The sequence below is a fragment of the Amphiprion ocellaris genome, chromosome 17 (assembly GCF_022539595.1).
Source record: "Amphiprion ocellaris isolate individual 3 ecotype Okinawa chromosome 17, ASM2253959v1, whole genome shotgun sequence".
Classification (NCBI taxonomy): Eukaryota; Metazoa; Chordata; class Actinopteri; family Pomacentridae; genus Amphiprion; species Amphiprion ocellaris.
The window spans coordinates 32,056,254-32,075,047 of NC_072782.1; the positions used below are offsets into that span (position 1 = coordinate 32,056,254).

The 18,794-nt window shown below is 38.7% G+C and overlaps 1 protein-coding gene across 1 annotated transcript; it reads right to left on the minus strand.

Annotated features, from left to right (window-relative positions):
• Positions 1–510: 510 nt before the first annotated feature.
• june (JunE proto-oncogene, AP-1 transcription factor subunit) lies at positions 511–9,675 on the minus strand. The gene is made up of 2 exons (XM_023265288.3): positions 9,460–9,675; positions 511–4,969 (listed from the first exon to the last, which is right to left on the minus strand). The coding sequence occupies exon 2, from the start codon at positions 4,810–4,812 to the stop codon at positions 3,769–3,771; it is 1,044 nt and encodes a 347-aa protein (XP_023121056.2). The 5' UTR covers positions 4,813–4,969; positions 9,460–9,675; the 3' UTR covers positions 511–3,768.
• Positions 9,676–18,794: the final 9,119 nt, after the last annotated feature.

Genomic DNA, 18,794 nt, shown 5'->3' on the forward strand with positions numbered 1-18,794 from the left:
AAAGTATTTGATAAATGAAGCTAAATTTTCACAAATATCTTCAGAAATATCCATATTGTATGGTATAAAAATTTCAGGCAAATCAGAGATGGTGAAGCAGATTGTTTCCTGAAAATTGTATGATTTAAGGTGGAATTAATCTGTTGATGGGCAGATTTTTCATAAAATTATCTCGAAATGTAGTTGATAAATCAATCTTAATGTTTACAGGTATTATTTTAAATAATTATAGTTTATGATAAAAGAAATATTTCAAGTAATTTAGAGACGTTCGTGCAGAAGGAACCTGATGATTTCAGATGGAAAACCCCTTTCATGTTGGTGGACAGTAAAAACAAAACTAAAGATCTATAAGAAGGAAGCTTCTGTGTTTCAAAAAACCACAAATTTCTCAATATGAAACCAAAAGCTTTCATTCTTGAAGTTCAGCCAGTTTCAGCGATCAATCTATGCTCTGCTAGAAGATGTTTTTAGGAAACTACATTTATAGGAAAGAGAAGCAGCAGCTGGTGAGCGTTTCATCACTGGTATATTGACACAAACATGTGAACACAGCAGAACAGAGCGAAGGAAGTAAACAGAAGATTTTCATAATAAATAGACAGGAAGTGTCTGAACAAACCCAACAGATCGAACACACACATTTCAGTAGATTAATAACAACGACTTCTATACATTTGTACAAAAATAGACTCATCGGAGGCGACAAAAGCCTCGTTCAAGTTCAAAAAAATAAATATTTTGCTTCCCAACAGTGTTTTTTTTTTTTTTTTTAAAGTTTCTGAAATGTCAAACAAACCAAAAAAACACAAAACTGCAGTTAAAACCTTCTTCTTTTTTTGCTGTGTTTATTTTTTCTTCTGATTCATATCTTTCTTTGCATGTTTTTCCGTCAGCCGCCGACTGGACGCTAATGTCAGTAAAAAACAGGGGTTTAAAATAGAAACTGTTCATTATCCTGAAAACATGAGAAAATATCAATCAGCTCCACAGAAACAGGACGGTTCGGTGAAATAATAAAAGCTCAGTTTGTTGTATTTTCATTTATAAATCTGAACAACGTCGAGTAATCAAGCAGAAACAACCTGAAATATGACGACGTGGCGACAGAGGATCAGCTGATAGAGTCAAAAAACTTGAAACTTTGAACTGCAGCTCAAAATCACACCTCTGAATATATTCAACTGCAGGTAACCATGGCAACAGTAGTGATGGTTCAGCCTGTGTTAGCAGTCAGCTCACTCAAGGACCTTAAAAACATCCTCAAGGATCTACAGCGTCTTCAAGGACCCCAGATAGTCCCCTAAAGTCCTCTGTGATACAACCAAGCACCTTTACAACCCCATAAGGATCTCATCCGGCCTCCCAAGGACCAAAGGGGCTTTGAAGATCTTTACAATCCCCTGGAACTATACCAAGTCATCAAGGACCTCTACCAAGTCCTAAAGGTCTGTATACTCTCGTCAAGGAACTGTACGGTGTCTTCAAGAACCTGTGTAGTGTCCTCAAAGACCTCTTCAATATCCTTAAGGACAGGCCCTATATGTGTAATCAGGGACCTGTACAGCACCATCAAGAACCTGTACTGTGTCCTGAAAAACCTCTACATCTTTAAGGGCCTGTATCGTGTCATCAAGGACTTCCACAACTTCCTTAAGGACAGGACCTGTATGTGTCCTCAAAGGCCTGTACATCTTTAAGGTCCCATACAGTGTCTTCAAGGAGTTCTACAACTTCCTTAAGGATCTGTATAGTGTCCTCAAGGACCTCTGAAACATCCTTAGAGACCTGTACAGTGCCGTCAAAAACCTTCACAATATCCTTAAGGACATGACCTGCATAGTGTCCTCGTGGACCTCTACAACATCCTTAAGGACCTGTGCCGTGTCCTTGTTGTCCTTTCGAACACTCTGGAGGACCTGTGTGGTGCTGAGAAGGACCTGGCAACATCCTTGAAGACCTCAGAGAGCCCCTTAGGGTCCTTTGGAAAACACTCAGGGACTTCTACAACATTGTCAAGGGCCACACAGTCTTTACATTATATTTTACATCAGGATGCAGATTGAACGTTAACTTCAGTCTCTTTTCTGAAGTTGGACTTTTTTGTACACATAAAAAATTATCAAGTCATTTAATCTGAAGATGGATCTTAAAGGTGTTTTCTTCCTAAAGCACATGAAACATTGAGATTATTATGTATTTACTTGGCAAGCAGGCTTTTTTTCCTCAAAAATGTTCTTAAAATCCCTTTCTGATAAACCAGAACCAGCATCCGATTCATGTTTCTGTCTTTTGGAAAGTTTTTAACCTGCAGAGACCCACTAGAAACTGATGAAATGTTGAAGATAAAAAAAAGTCCAAATAACAGATTGAGGTCAGATTATGCAGTGCAAAGTCAAGATTCTGACATTATTTCTCAAATTTAACTCATTTTCCTGGCAGGAATTGGCTTCCAAACAAATTAATTCACATAAATGAAATCTTTTTTTCATACAGTGTAGAAAAGCTAAAAGAATAACAACATCCGAATAATGAATATTATTCAACAGTCATATCTTAATTGCACAATATTATTATTGAGAATAAAACAGATATGAAGCCATTGATGTTTACAATAACAATCTGACTTTTTCGTCTTCTCTTATATATTTTTCTCTTGCTGCAGAAACAATCAGTCAGAAACACCAGAATGAACCCAAAAATATTAAGAATCGAAAAATGTTAAAACCAAGAGAATAAAATCCTTAAGAATTGAAATTTTTGTGTGTGTTGAAAACAGAAAAAACAAACACGAGTCTTATTTTTTATGTGCTGGCAGTTCTTAGACTGAACTTTTCCTTCAGTTGTAATTCGGAAAAACCCAAACGGTGAAGAAAGTTTCCACTAAAAACAACGATTTCTCCATCAAAACGTGGCTTTAAAAACTCCCAGCCAAAACAGTGACCAAGTTAACAGAGCTGATGTTTAGTTACAACCATGTAAAGAGATTAGAGTAATCTTTTTTTTTACAGTAATCTGATTACGTGCGTTTATTACTGTTAACATAAAAAAAACGAGTTGTCAAAGTTAAGATGTTTAGTTGTAAAGCAGCTGCATTCAGTCAAACTGTAGTGAAAGAGATTAGATCAGAGTAATCAGATTACAAAAGGAACATAAGGAATGAATCCTTGAAAACACAAGTAATGTAATCTGATTACTTGGCAATGTGTTCTGCAGAAATCACATCAGCAATCCTCTTGAAAATGTTCATTTTGACAGATTTAATTTATTTCAAACACTAAAATCTTAAATATATTTTGAATGAAAAGAATCGGAGGTGGGTAAAAAGTTTTGTTGTCTTCTGATGATAATAGAGTCATGAGTGTTTTAAAGTGAACAACATATTTTGTAGCAGAATCTTGGAAATCTTGGCAGGAAATTCATCCCACCTCATAAATAAATGCATCATGTTGCCTCAGACATATGGATGAGTCTAGAAATCTGCCATCTGATCTTTAAAATTCACTGTCAAAATCCCAAATCATCCAGATTTAAAGTACGTCCACGTCCAGGGAGACGCCCCTCCCCCTGTCTCCTGCATCCTTTTAGCTCCACCCCCTTTGGCTGGATGATTGACAGTGGTGTCAGGTGAACGTTAAACATCCATCTGTGCTGTTGAGGTGCCGTTGACACCAAGCTGCTCGTTCTCCGCTCGCTCCAACCGAGAACCCGAGCAAAATGCCAAAAATCTTAAACCGCCAGCCGATCTTCTCCAGATGTTTATCCTCCTCAGCAACTGGAGTCTTCACTACGACGGCCGCCTCCTCCTCCTCCAGACTTGGCAGCAGCTGTCGACCCGACGGCAATCTGGCAGCCGTTGGTGACGTGACTCATGACCTTCTGTTTGAGCTGAGCAACCTGCTCCCTCAGCATGGTGGCAGTGGAGGCCAGGTCCGAGTTCTGGCTCTTCAGGACCTTCACCTTCTCCTCCAGCCGAGAGATTCGCTCCAGCTTCCGCTTGCGGCATTTGGACGCGGCGATGCGATTGCGGAGCTTCTTACGTTCTGCTTTAATTCTTTCCTGCGTCTCCAGGTCGATTGGGGAGAGGGACGGTGGTGATGTGGGGTCCCCTGGCGGGTGAGGAACCTCTGGGACTGTCTGAGGGGCGTCCAGGCCTCGAGGGTGCGGCTGAGGACCTCCACCATGACCCGAACCTCCGCCATAAGCCATCTGCCCCCCGGAGAAAGGCATTTGGCCCGAGTTATAGCTGTTGAGGTTGGTGTAGACGGGCATATCTCCACCGGACATCAGGCTCCTCTGGTAGGATGCCTGCAGGGAGACATTGGAGGACGAGGATGGGGACATTGGTCCACCTCCCACCAGCTGGTTTTGCTTGTGGAGGTCGGCAAGGGCTTGCACGAAGCCGTCAGCGAATCCTTCTTGCTCGTTGGTAGCCTGGCCTCGGTAGATGAAGGGATTGCCGGAGTTGGACACTGGGCTTGTGGTGACCAGGCCCTGGTTGGATTGGATGATCAGGTGCTCCAGGTCTGGAGACGCCAGCTTCAGGAGGTTCATATCCGCCGAGGAACCTGCAGAAGACGCTGCCGACGCCATCAGGGAACTGTTCCCAGCCAGGCCCAGGTTGTTGTGGTTCCCGCCTCTTCCTCCTGCTGCACCGCTGCCGTGGAAGTGATGACTGCCCACCACTGACATGGCCTTCTTACTCATCAGCATCTTGTTTCCTGGGTAACGCTCGAATTCCGCAATCTGGTTGAAGCCGGGGACAGCAGGGGAGTCATCGTGGTAGAAAGGAGTGTCCATCTTGGCGGTCATTGACAAAGAGACACCTCAGAGGAAATCTTCATAATCAGATTAACCTGAATATCAGACGGGATTGAAACGTTCCACTAACGTCTGCGGCTGGAGGATGAAGTCAGGACGAAGAGACAAAGGGTAGATGGAGAGTAGAAGAAGAAGATCAGACGAGTTCCTGCAGGAGAAACAAACAGAAATCTTACTGATGTGTAAACTGTGAGCTGACTGATGCTAGAGTTAAAGGTTGCGAGTTAATTCCTCTGCGAGATGAGATCTGAATACAAAAATCCATCTTGAATCAAGCAGTAAAGCTTCTGTCTCTTCTATCAGCTTCTGTTCACAAGGTCAAAAACGAACTTTTACACTCAAAAATGTTTTGCTTAAAAGACTTCATGCTGACTTACACTTCATAAGTACTTTCCTTTTCATTTGTACTCTCCTCTCTGCGTCAGCATGACAACTTTACAAGTTTATGTGCATCAGATGTTCATAATAGGTTTGTCATCATCAAATAAAAAAAAACAAAAACCTCCAAACTAAGGATATGGTTTCTCAAATAGACTTCTAGCTAAGCTTTACTTTTTTTATATTTCCGCTTGTGGAACATCACTTTTCGCTTTCACTGCAACTGAATCTCCCCAGATCTTTTATTTGAGTTAATATTTAGAATAAATCAGTGACCATATGACCAAAAAACTAATTACTAATTTGTTATAACATAGCATAGTGGTTGTACATAGCAAAGGATATCTGGAGAATTTAGAATTTCTTCCTGTTTTTGGGTACCATCGATGGAAAGCGTAAACAAACCAAAGCATCTTCAGCATTTGCATGATGAATCTAGAAACATCCGCAACACTGAAAGTTAAAGTTGAGGCCAGTTCATGGTTCCAACATGACTGACGCAGACTTTAAAAGTGGACAGCATCGGTGGTTCTATTCATATTACAATAGCTGCCCTTAATATCGAACACAGAAAAACACACATAGCTCCTATCTATGTTTAGAAAACCTGTAACTCTGTAACTGTACATTTCTTTGCAGGATATTGTGATATATTGTGGCAACATGTCAGTGTGATTAGTCTGGAGGTTTGGTGAGCACAGCATGTGGACATAGCACAGGATATCTGGAGAATTTAAAATGTTGTCCTCTGTTTGGGCACCATCAATTCAAGACATCTACATACCAAAGCACCTCCAGAGTTTGCATGATAAATCTACAAACATCTGCAAGAAAAAAGTTTAAAGTTGAGGCCAATTCATGGTTTCGGCATGATTAATGAGGACTTTGAAAGGGGACATACCCTCGATTATATTCACACTACAATGGTTGTCCTTCATGTCGAACACTGAGAAACAGGAGTCCCGTAACTTACTGTGACATAGCACAGGATATCTGGAGGATTCAGAACCTTCTTTGGTGTTTGGGCACAAATCTAAGCACCTCCAAAGTCCAGCAGTGATTACTTCAATTACAGCTATTTTCATCATCAAGCAAAACGCTCTGGGTAATGTTGACCTTTGCAGAATTGGGTGGATGATGACATTTAGACTTGTGGACCTTTGTGGACACTGACGCAGCAGTGAATTGGACTTTAGAGTCAACAGATCTGTTTCATCAGGATGTTCAGATGATCTTTTAGTGACACTGACCAGACAACCTGAGCACACAATCCCACAGTTATGATTAAAAGTCGTCAAATCTTGGTAGGTGCTTTAAAATATGTGACAAAAACCCAAATCCATAACGCTAGAACTTAGAGACTGGTTGAGAAATTACATTTTCAGGGCTTTCTAGTGCCGTACCCAACAAATATTGCACGATTTAAACAGTGTCTATGTTAAGATGCCCTACATTCATACCATAAAATTAAAATTAATAATTAAATCACATTAATATGAAAGATTAATGTGATTTAAAATGATATGAAGAACGCTGCAACGTGTTTACATGTTTGTGTTTGTAACGGCGAGCAGCATCACACATGGTTGAAAGTGAAAGTAGAACTGCTGCTAGCACCGCTGTGGGGGAGTTGATTCCAAAAAAGGAGAGATTTTGTTGTTGTGGAAGAGGTTTGATAACATTAAAGGACAGGTTGGCATGTTAGAAAATGATATCTGAACGCAACACTCGCATGTCTGTGTGCATTAAAAGGGTTATTGATGAGTTAAAACCATTCTTCCTGTGCATACTAAGTGTAAAGAGTGAAACTAATGTAAATGCTCCCACATAAATGCCAGAAACACTTAAAGACGAACCTCCTAGTGTCTGTTATAAACAGGATAAAAGAGAAAATGTGACGTCTGCGACTATTAAAGCCATCATTTAACCTTGATCGTTAAAGAGCACAACCACATAATGAGTCATCTGGTGATTAAACTGACCACGAGCTGGAGAGGAAGTGATTCAGCTCAGGTCCGTCCTCACCTCGTCCATTAGCTTCCTTATAATTCATCTGAGTGAGTCGTTGGGAAACAAGAAAAAACCCTGAGAGTTTCTACAAGTAGTGGAGACGAACGGCTGCGAAGGTCGTGAGTGAGGAACGCTTCAGTTCACGAAAACAAGCCGTCAAACAGCAGCTGAAGTCAGTCCGATAATCACAGGCTGCATCCCTCAGAGCGCCGCTGACTCACATCGCTCCGGCAGTTTGACCATTTTAGGGAGACGACAGAACAACTTGGTTCTACAAACGCTAGTTTACGGCATGAATACTAGCATGCTGACTAGTGTGTGTGTTTGTGAAGGCAGTGGTCATGTTCCCAAAGACAAACAGGACATTTTAAAGTGGTTAAATCAGACATTGTTGTACCTGGAACCAGCTCCGATTCATAAGCTTCTCTTTTCTCCAACCAACTATCATCATTTCATTGCATCATTTTGGTATCAAAGCCTGAATTCTGGGTCTATATTCAGTACGCTGAAGGTCATTTTGGAAATCATTGCACTGTTATTAACTCTCCTGTTGTCTTCATTTACAGGCACCAAAAAATATTGTTTCCTTGTCTGAAAAAAATCCAAAAATTCAGCAAAAAAATTCCCCAAATTTCTGAAAATTTGCAAAACCTTCAGGAAAAAAATTCCAATAATTCCTTAAAAGTTTCCCTTAAAAATTTTAGTAAAAAAAAAAAAAAAAACCTTAAATTTGGCAAGAAAATTCTTGTAAATATTTTCAAAAAATGAGTAAAAATCTTTCAAAAAAATCCTAAAAATATCTAGTGATTCCATATATATCAGTAAAACTTCAAATATTTTCTTTTCAATTTGTTTTCCATATTTGACCCACTTGTCCGAAGTTACAGATGGTTAAAGTGCAATATTCTGTTGACCCGTCCATCCACCCCAACCTCCTCCCTACACATTTCTGGCTTTAATCTAATTTACTCTCCTCCATAATCAGAGACTATTTGATCTACTGTCCAATATTCCAGATTCTGAATCAATGACATGATGAGAAATAAGAGAGAAAATTTCAGGTTTTTATCTTTAATAGTTCCTCAGATATTGTTGAAGTAACCAGTAGACTTTGTAGGGTACGTATACTGGTGGTGGAGATTGTCCTGTTTAAAAACATCTAAAAACACACAAAAATACATGAAACACACTAGTTTTACCTCAGTGGAAGGTTTAACATCTAATATTTCCCAAAAGAAAGTCTAACAGTTCCTCAGATGTTGTTGTTCAAACAAACTCAGATTTAATGTGAGAAAAAACCTGCTGAAAGTGGGTCAATGGGGTCATATTTTTCAAAAAATATCTTTAAAGGTGAAGCTAAAATTTAACAAATATCTTTATAAATATTCATATCTTTTCATGCTATAGAAATATCAACCAAATCAGGGATGTTTGAAGCAGAAAGTGTCCCAAAAATCTGATGATTTCAGTTGAAATAACCCAAAATTGAAATCAAAATTCGAGGTTTTTCCAAAACTATCATCCACAAAGCAAATATTACTGTTGGTATATTAATATTTTACATATATAAAGTCAATAAAACACACTCAGATGTCAAAGCTATGACTCTTTCTGCTCTTTTAAAAATATAATCTAATTGCTGAAAAGACAAAACAAACGGATTCAGACATCTAAACACACCAGATGCATAATTATACACCCTCATATATGTCATTGTGGCCAAAATATGTTTACTTATTATTAATATTATCATTATTATTAGAATAATAGTTCCAACCAGTCACCTCCTCCTATTGTTGCCCTCTGCTGGACAAACTGCTTCATAAATCCAACACATTCATATTCCTTAAACTCATATTTCAGGTAAATATTAAACTCTAAAAATCACTTAAATATGAGAACTTTATTTAACTAATTATCATTCTGATTATTTAATTTATACATCTAACTCACTGCATTTTCACATATAGTGAGTAAAGTGGGGATTTTAGGCAACTTAATTGAGTTATTTTACTGATTTTACATATAAATATAATAAAATAATAATAATATTATGGTGACTAATGTTGAATTAAGCCACAAAAAAGCTGTAAAATAGTTTAAATTTGCTTTATGTCATTAAATAACAGCATTAGAAACAGCAGAAAAATATAAAATATTCATTATATCAGCTTATTATTAATACAAATACATTACATTTGTTGTTTTCTAATCAGTAATCAATAATTATTAATTCTGAGAATGACTTACCTGCGCTGTGACTCTCCGGTTTCCTCCGTTAAAGCCGTTAAAGTTCCCGGTGCAGATGTCAACTTGACGCCGGTAGAAAGCCTTCCTGGACGGACCGGACCGGAGCACCGAACCCACAGCGGAGACCGAGGCGTCCAGCCGGCCGGAGCTGAGCGCACTGAGGCGGGTCTGGTGGCGGAGAGCGGCGGGGAGAAGCTCCGTGAGTCAGTCGGTCTCTGAGTCACTCTGACGTTCACCGGATTATTAACGTGTTTCTCATCAGCACCGACCCAACCTCACGTTCATGTCTCAGGTCCCGGTACCGAATAAAGAGCTGGTCCCGGTTAATTAACGCTGTAAATCAGTAGTTTAGATCCAGAAGAACTCAGAATTTACCTCCATATTATAATAACAGTCAATATTATAGTGTATTATAGTAGAAATATAACCTGCTGTTACAGTTAGATGGTTATTAACTTATTTCTAATCTATTTTTACGTCCTGTTTTAAAAATATGTCCACTATAGTCAGCTCTTTCAACCTTTTACAATATTTTAATGATTTTATGTAATATTTTGATGATTTACCATCTATTTCAACATGATGTTCAGCTATTTAAACAGTTTATTAATGCAATTTCACTATTTATTTAGATTTTTCTTTGAGTTTTAACCATTTTAACATATATATTTATTGTTTTTAGAAAATTTGTGCGACCAATTTCCCCATTATCTAGATATGTAAAGTATTTATTGGTGACTTTTAAGCTAGCTGTTTAACTCATAGTTGTGATTTTGGCTCTTTTTAAACCATCTTTTCAGGACTTTTACTTTATTTCAACCACTTATTTATGATTTATATAGCTACCTGTTTCAAACATTTATGTGACTTTTCGCTATAGATTTTAACTATTTATTCATGATTTTAAGCTAGCCTTAGCTAGCTGTGTTAGCCATTTATTAGTGACTTTTAGCTAGCTGTTTTAGCCATTAATTCATGATTTTAGCTGTCTCAGCAATTTATCTGTGGCTTTTAGCTATTTTAACTAAATATTTGTGATTTTAGGCTAGCCTTACCATACTATTTTAGCTATTTATTAATGACTAATCTGAGTTCCTGAAAGACAAGAACCTTGAAGAGAAATCAGCAATGGACCCGTTGGACACCTTGACCAACTTTGAACTGGACCAGATAACTGCAATGGACCCAGATGATGTGTTGGAAGGACAAGAGTTCTGTGAAGAAGAAGAGTTTAAAAGGGACAGATTCAAAATACGAGTCAGCAAAACTGTCTCCAAACTGTTCTTCAGTGGTCTGGATGAACCAGAACCACCGACAGAACCACCAGTCGAACCAACACCAGGTAAATCAATGGACAACAGTCTCTGGTGATCTGTCTGCACTGAACCAGCCAGAGTTCCCAGTGGACGGCACTGGGTGTGAAGATCAGGCTCCCGTGGAACAGCCTGAGATGGACTCCATCTGCTTAACCAGAGAGGAAGTCCTGTCCGTCGTAAGCAGATCCTTCCACAGATTGTCTCAGCTGCAGTGGAGCATGTTGGCCACAGGTGAGCTGGACGCCTCCACAGTCGGTGCTCTGGTCGACGTGTTGACCGACGTGGTTCAGAGTCTCTCTGCAGAGAGCCTGAAAGTCACCTTAAAGATCGCCAAAGACACCCAGACTTCTGGCGATGGGCAGTTTTACATTTCCCTGGGAGACACCTTGGCAGGCAGCATCGCCTGGGGTCTCGGTGTCCCGCCGCAGAAATGTGAAAGTGCCAAATGGCTGACGGAGCTTCTGGAGACGGAGGTTTCGGAGAGGGTGAACTCCGCTCTGTCTCTGGCCAGCAGCGGTTCAGTTCTGCCTCCGGAACCAGCCGTTTACGTCAGCGGGGCCAAGTTCAGCACCAAAACCCTTCGTCAGATGGTGCTTCACGCCGCCGCATGTCTGAAGAGATACGAAGTGAAGCTGAGCGGCCGCTGCTACAAACAGAAATATGGTTCCTCTGCTTTGGAAGAGAACCTCGAAAGTTTAAAATCTAACATCTCTGTTCCTGCAACCACCGACCATGTGAGGGACATTCTGGATAAATGGTCCTGAGAGTCAGAAGAGGATGAGAGTCCTGAGGCTGAACGTGTTGCAGCTGAGATCGTTAGAATGATCCTGAGCGACCTGCATATCTGTGAGTCTAGGAGTGGAGCTGCATCTCCCCAGAAATCCCCCAGACCTCATTTTAACTTGGACCTGATCGTCGCCAAGGTCAGAAACTTCATGTCCTCACGTGCTGCGTCATCTTCGGACTGCCAAAAGTAAGTTTGACAAAATGGTTTCAGACCTGAAGAGCGCTTTCAAAAAGAAAGATCCGAAGTTCCTGGTGGATCTGGAACAGGTCCAAAGCACTGGAGATGAAGAGGAATTCCTTCTACCCGGATCTGTTCCCCTGTCTCCCAGGTCGTCCACTCCAAGGTCCATTCCTTCACCGAGCTGCCTGGTCCTCTCATCAACACATGGAGGGAAACATCAGACTCCGTTACAGTTTGGATCCATCAAAGCTGGTCTGGACAACCTGTATGACATGTTTAACCGGTCAGATGGAGCTGGAATTTTTACAGCTTGATTGGACCCTCTGGAGGGCCGCTTTTGGCCCGCGGACCATATGTTTGACACTCCTGTGCTAGACGTATAGTAGCTTCAGTTCCACAAAAGACCACAAAAGATATAATACAAGAGAAATTATTATAATTTTGTCCAGAACTTGCTCCAAAAAATCCTCTTTTAATGTTCACTATCTGTTCTATCAACTTCATTTATAAATAACCATTAGCTAACAATTTCAACCATTTGTTTGTGAGGTTTGTTTTAGTTATTATCAATCATTTATTTGTGAATTTTAACCACGTTTCAATCATTTTTTTGTGATTTTTAGCATCTCAACCTTATTCATAACTTTAGCTATCTATTTCAGCCATATATGTCTGAATTTTAGCTGGATGTTTCAACCATTTATTAGTGATTCTTAGCAATTTGTTTCAACTGTATATTTGTAATTTTTAGCTAGCTATTTAGGTCTATTTCTAACTGAAAGTCTCAACATGAAGGTCTAAATTTAGTTTCAACAAATTCTTCACACAATCATGACTATCATTTGGATGTAAAAACACACATTTTTTCATTTTAATGTCGTTCAGATCAGCAGTGTTTGATGGTATCTACAAGTAGAACACTGCAGTAACCAACTGTATATTGGATAAAATCAGCTGGTTATTGATTCATTATATGAGACCTGATGGAGTCACAACAAATAACCACCATGTGGGTGTAATGACAGAATGACAGAGTGTTTGCTCTGGCAGGTGAACTAATTATAGTTTTTAACCTCAGGTGGAGCAGAAAACACTTAATGTTCACTCTGTAGTTGGAGGCTTCAGTTCAGTGAAACATTCTGGATAAAGGAACTTCTATAGGAATAAAAACACATATGTTTGTTATTGTTGAAGTTATTCTCATTTAACTGTCATGTACGGATGTGAATCTTACTTTGGATCTTATGTTGGGTATCGTTTAGAAATAAATATTTTGACCATAACCTGTTAAAAGAGCAACAGTCTCCAGTCATCCAACCCTCACATGAGCTGCTGCAGATTCAGCTTATTGACAGGCTAATATTAATTACCTGGGCTTCAAGAAAACATCATCTTTTGGTGTTTATTTGTTGTTTCTGTGCAGTTGATGAGGTTGGAGGTTTGTGTTTTACAAGTTCTGAGTTACAGAACTTGAGGTAAATGTGTAAAAATGTTCAAAATGTCATCCTAAATGTTGTGTTTTTACATCTTCTTCCCTATAAAACTGTAGTTTGGAAGGAAAAAATAACTTAAAATTGCACTGGGAGTGATGTAGGAATACAACTTTGACAAAACATTGGATGACTTCATTAATCCTGAAGGAAATTCTTGTGCCAGATGTTTCTCAGAAAAAGGCACAATGACATAAGAAATTAGTGCCTAAAAGTAGAAAAATAATAAGATATTGAGTATGACACGATACTGAAACTGGTAAAGAAATGAGGTGAAACTCAGTTTAATGTGGTTTTATTAGCAAAAATCTTAGTTTTGGAAAGAGAAAACCAAATTATTTAGCTAAGGGTGGTTTTGTATATATTGGAATTGTTTTATTTAGAAAATTTTTGTTTGTTTGTTTTTGTATTTATCAGTCCGAGGGCGGCCTTGTTGCATCGGAATATCAGTCATAATGTGCACCAACTAGTGTATGTTCTGGTTGACAATAAAGTGGCTATTCTATTCTATTCTATTCTATTCTATTCTATTCTATTCTATTCTATTCTATTCTATTCTATTCTATTCTATTCTATTCTATTCTATTCTATTCTATTCTATTCTATTCTATTCTATTCTTCTTTGTGCTGTATTCACACAGAAACTAAAGATGCCGTTGGTTGTATAGTTTTGGTTTTTTGGTAGTCTGAGGAAATTCTACACAAATCTTTTAGCACATTGCAGCGTTGATGTATGGAGATCTGTAGATTCTGGCCTCACCGATCTCCAAAGTTTTTATTGTTGTTTTGTTTGTCTTGTGTTTGAAGTTAAATATTATCGGTTGCTTCTATAGTTTAGCCTCAGTTATCTTTGTAGCCTTCTATCGGAACCATTTCTCTATTACTTTTAACTTTTAGTCTTATTTTTCTTTCAGCTAACCTGTATTTCGTCCCACGTTGTGGAAAATTGTGGAAAATTGGGGAGCAATAAAATGCTACAAAGCTAACGGTACATTATAGAGTTAACAGTCAGTATTTCACCTCACCCCGACCAGTTGAGGCAGACATCTGCCTTCCCTGAGCCTGGTTCTGACAGACGTTCGTTTTTCATTTCTGGTAAAGGCTCGTTTTTCAAAGCTTTTCAAATGAAATCAAAAGGAAACTGGGAATTTGTTGATTTATCCGTATAAAGTTTGCATTTCTTTATCTTACTATGTGGTTTCGATAACATACATTGTGTATAAAATATGGTTTGGTTTCAAAAGGATTATGCATTGAACTATTTCCTGTTTGGGTTCAGTAACTTCCTGGATTTCCTGCTGGTTGCTTGGTACCCGCTTGTGATGAATAAACTTTTAAAGTGACATAAAACAGTCCCTCAGGCAGATCACGGTATCAGAATGCAGCACCGACCTTAAACTAACTGGGATTTCATGAAGTCGAGCCTCAGCAGATGTTTGCATCCAGAGTGAAACTGGCTTCCCTCTGAGTCCGCTGGAATGTGACGGAAAAAAAGAAAAATCTCTCCACACATCTGAAAGTTATCAGCCAACATGACATCATCTGGACCAACAGGCATGATGACATGACGGCGTTCAGCAGAGAGAGGAGTGAACTCCTCGTAGCTGAAATGACTTCAAACGGGAAACATCCGAACAGAACGTCCGAGTACGGAAACATAACAACGAAATAAAGCCTCCGGGCTTCGATACCAAACAAAAGAAAGAGCTGTGGGGGGGAAGTCGACCTTTCAGAGCAGAGAAGCCAAAGTTTAAGGGTTCAAAAGCAACTGGACACGAAATATTTCTTGAGTTTCTCTGTTTTGTTTCAACAATAGAGAACTCACATGAGGCACCGAGATGACCAAGAGTCGATATTAGCAGTAAAAAGGTGACCAGGCAGGTAAAGGAGGTCATAGTGAAGCTAAAAAGCATCTTTTTCAGAGCAGTCAGAGGCAGCTGGTTGGGCAAAATCAACAGTGTAAACAAGAAAGTGCTTAAAAGAAAACTACGGATGGAAAGAGTTGATTGTAAACTTAGCAAAACAAGGGATGAGGCTCAGTGGGAAATGACTTAAATGTTGAAAAATAAACTACTTTATGACAAAAACTGTGAAAAATGAACACTTTTTAACTGTCTTTAACTATAATTTCTAAAACAGTTCAGTGGAATTTGGCAGATTTTACCAGTTTGGTCAATTACAGACAATAATAATTAATAAATGTTGATTTTACATTTAAAGATGTGATAAAACTGGAGTGAATGCACAAAAAAATCTTGTGTATGTGAATAAAATGTGGTAAACACTGCAAATAAAAAGATATTTTTCCCCTTGTTTTGTTAAATTAGAGATAATATCGAATAAAATCACAGAAAAAAACTATTATTATACACAGTGACTGTAATAAAAACAGGCCAAAATAGTAAAAAAATGCCCACATAAAAACATTTCTATCTGTTTATAATATGTGACAATAGCATTACATGGTTTAACTGGATAAAAATCTGCAAAAAATAAGAATATTTCACCGATATTTGCTGTTATTTGAAAGAAAAATTACGTATGTTAAGAGTTGGAAGATGGTAAATTAAATTTTAACTGTTATTTTACAGATTTTCACAGTTTTTAAAAAAAATACAGATAATAGCTATTAAAATTACAGATAAAGGTATTAATATACATGTTGACTGTATAAAAAGGAAATTGTTGGTCAGTTTTTAGAAGCCATTCAAAAGCCATGTGAAAAGGGCCTCAACTCTACTGCTCTTTTGTTTTTTATCTGCTTTTTGGACAATTTGAACTGTGGAATAAAAGATGTAATCATTAATGTGATGCAGGAAACGTGCAGGTAGCTGGTTTTGAGGTGAAACTTCTTCCACAACACTTTTAACTACCATCAAACTACACGTCTGTTCGCTATTAAACCCAACAAGGACCAAAACAGCAAAGTCAAACTCAGAGTTGAGGCAAGTCTTTTCCCAAATTTACTGTGAATTAAGTAAAATAGACCAAACCGAGGCTGATTTATGAAGACAGACGCTGCATCTTTTATAACTTGATTGATACCCGCCCCCTTGGAGTTTTTATTCCTTTGTTTTTTGGGAATATTCCATCAGTTTACACTATTGTCTTCCCATCTTGCCGTTATATAAGCATGGTTTAGGGTTGGGGAACGACGTAATCTGACATTTGTCAAATCTTTGAAGTAAAAGATTGACTTCTTTAGTGGTTTATTTTCAGAACATAAGAGTTAAAACAACAACAACCAATGATTTTGACCAGGTCTTCTCCTGACATGTAGTTGGATTTACCTCACAATGTCAAGCATGGCGGCGGCAGCATCATTATAGGTCAAAATGGACCTTAACCTGGATCATAAGGCTAATGTTGTAGTTTTGCTGTAGGTATTCAAAAAACTACACATCACTGGGTACATTTACTTAGCAGGTTGTACTTCTACTGAATCCTCTCATCAGTAATGTAGTTGTGGCTCCCTCTGCTGGCCGTAACATCAATTAGACAAACGCTCAAACACTGTATGACCAAAAGTATGTGGACAGTTCATTATTATGATTGATGAATTTGCCTCCACACTCCTCATTTCAGACCTTTCCACCAGATTTATGAAGCTGAATTAATCAACAATCTAAAGGTATTCAGTTTATTATCTTTTAGGACAAAGAGAAGTAGCAAGTCTACATGTTTTACTCAGTTTAATAAGAGAAAGACTGTTCATAAAAGCTCATATTAAACCATTTTTGGCATTGCTGCCTGAAAGATCAGAAAAGGAACGTACGTGAAAATAAGTGTCCACATGGTGTATATAGTTTATGATGCTGGAAGTAAATATTAATCATGAAAACACACCTGTCTCTCTTTGAATAAACAAAACAGAGTCAAGATAATCAAATACTAAGCAAATAACAGACCAAGCTGCCTTCACAAAATATAGCTTATTGAAAACAAGATAATGAGTAAAATGTTCCCCCATCACCTAACATACCTAGAAAAGGTACGGAGGTGCTGTAGATTTTTGTTTTGTTGTTTTACAGCAGTAAATCTAATGGAATTTTAAAAAAAATTAATCAATAAATAATTGTAAAAAGCCGTTCAGCAGGTCTTTATATAGTAAACAAAATAATTTTAAAAAATAGATAAATATTCACAATCTTTAATACTGTAAGGACACATTTACTGTACTAGAAAAAGTATTCACCTATTGGAACTTTCCCCTATTTTGCTTTTCAGCAATAAATTCTGTTCAGTTTAATCAGGCTTTTTTCGACAACAATACATAGAAAACACAGAAAGACTCATTTCAAAGTGAAACTGATTTCTACAAAGTAATGTCAAAATAAAATGTAAAATCGGTAATCGCATAAATATGTCCTTTAAAATGACTCATTCAGATTCTACACATTTGCCGCCAGTTGGTGCCAGAAGTCACACAGTGAAATGGAGATGATCTGAGGGAGGCCACCAAGACTCCTATGACTACTCTGAAGGAGTTCCAAGCTTCAGCAGCTGAGATGTTAGAGACTGTTCATCCAACAACTGTTGTCTGTTCTTCACCAGTCAAAGCTTTATGGAGACAAAGAGAAAGACTCTGTTGGAAAAAAGCTCCAATTAAATCTGGACTAGAGTTCACCAGAAGACATGTGGAGAATCTGAAGACACCTGGAAGAAGGTTCTTTGGTCTGAGGAGACCAGGATGGAGCTTTATGACCATCAGACTAGATGATATGATTGATGGACACCAAACACTGAACATCATCACAAACAGCATCACAATATGAAGCATGGTGGTGGCAGCATCATGATGTGAAGCATGGTGGTGGCAGCATCATGATGTGAAGCATGGAGGTGGCAGCATCATGACGTGAAGCATGGTGGTGGCAGCATCATATGAAGCATGGTGGTGGCAGCATCATGATGTGAAGCATGGTGGTGGCAGCATCATGATGTGAAGCATGGTGGTGGCAGCATCATGACGTGAAGCATGGTGGTGGCAGCATCATGACGTGAAACATGGTGGTGGCAGCATCATGATGTGTCTGATGTGCATGTGTGGCAGCATCATGATGTGAAGCATGGTGGTCAGACATTATAACAGTGTTCACTATGAATGAACTGGTGGTGGCGGCATCATGAGTGAAACATGGTGGTGGCAGCATCATGATGTGAAGCATGGTGGTGGGCAGCATACATGACGTGGCTATTAGAAACATGTGGTGGCAGCATCATATGAAGCACGTGGTGGCGGCATCATGACGTGAAACATGGTGGTGGCAGCATCATGATGTGAAGCACGGTGGTGGCAGCATCATGACGTGAAGCATGGTGATGAATACTAGCTTGTAACTCCTTCAGAGGAGTCATAGGTGTCTTGGTGGCCTCCCTCACTCGTGTTTTCTTGCACAGCTGGACTGCCATATATTTGGGGAGGAAAATTTCCAAGAGGGGTGAAAACTTTCACTGTAATATTTCAAATGTGTCATCAAAAACAACATCCACAGTGACTCACAATTACCAGAAAGCACATTACCACACACACATTTCACAATTATTAGACAGTGGAATCAC

Coding starts and splice junctions, on each gene's coding strand:
- june (XM_023265288.3), bottom strand. CDS start 4,812: ATGACCGCCAAGATGGACACTCCTTTCTACCACGATGACTCCCCTGCT.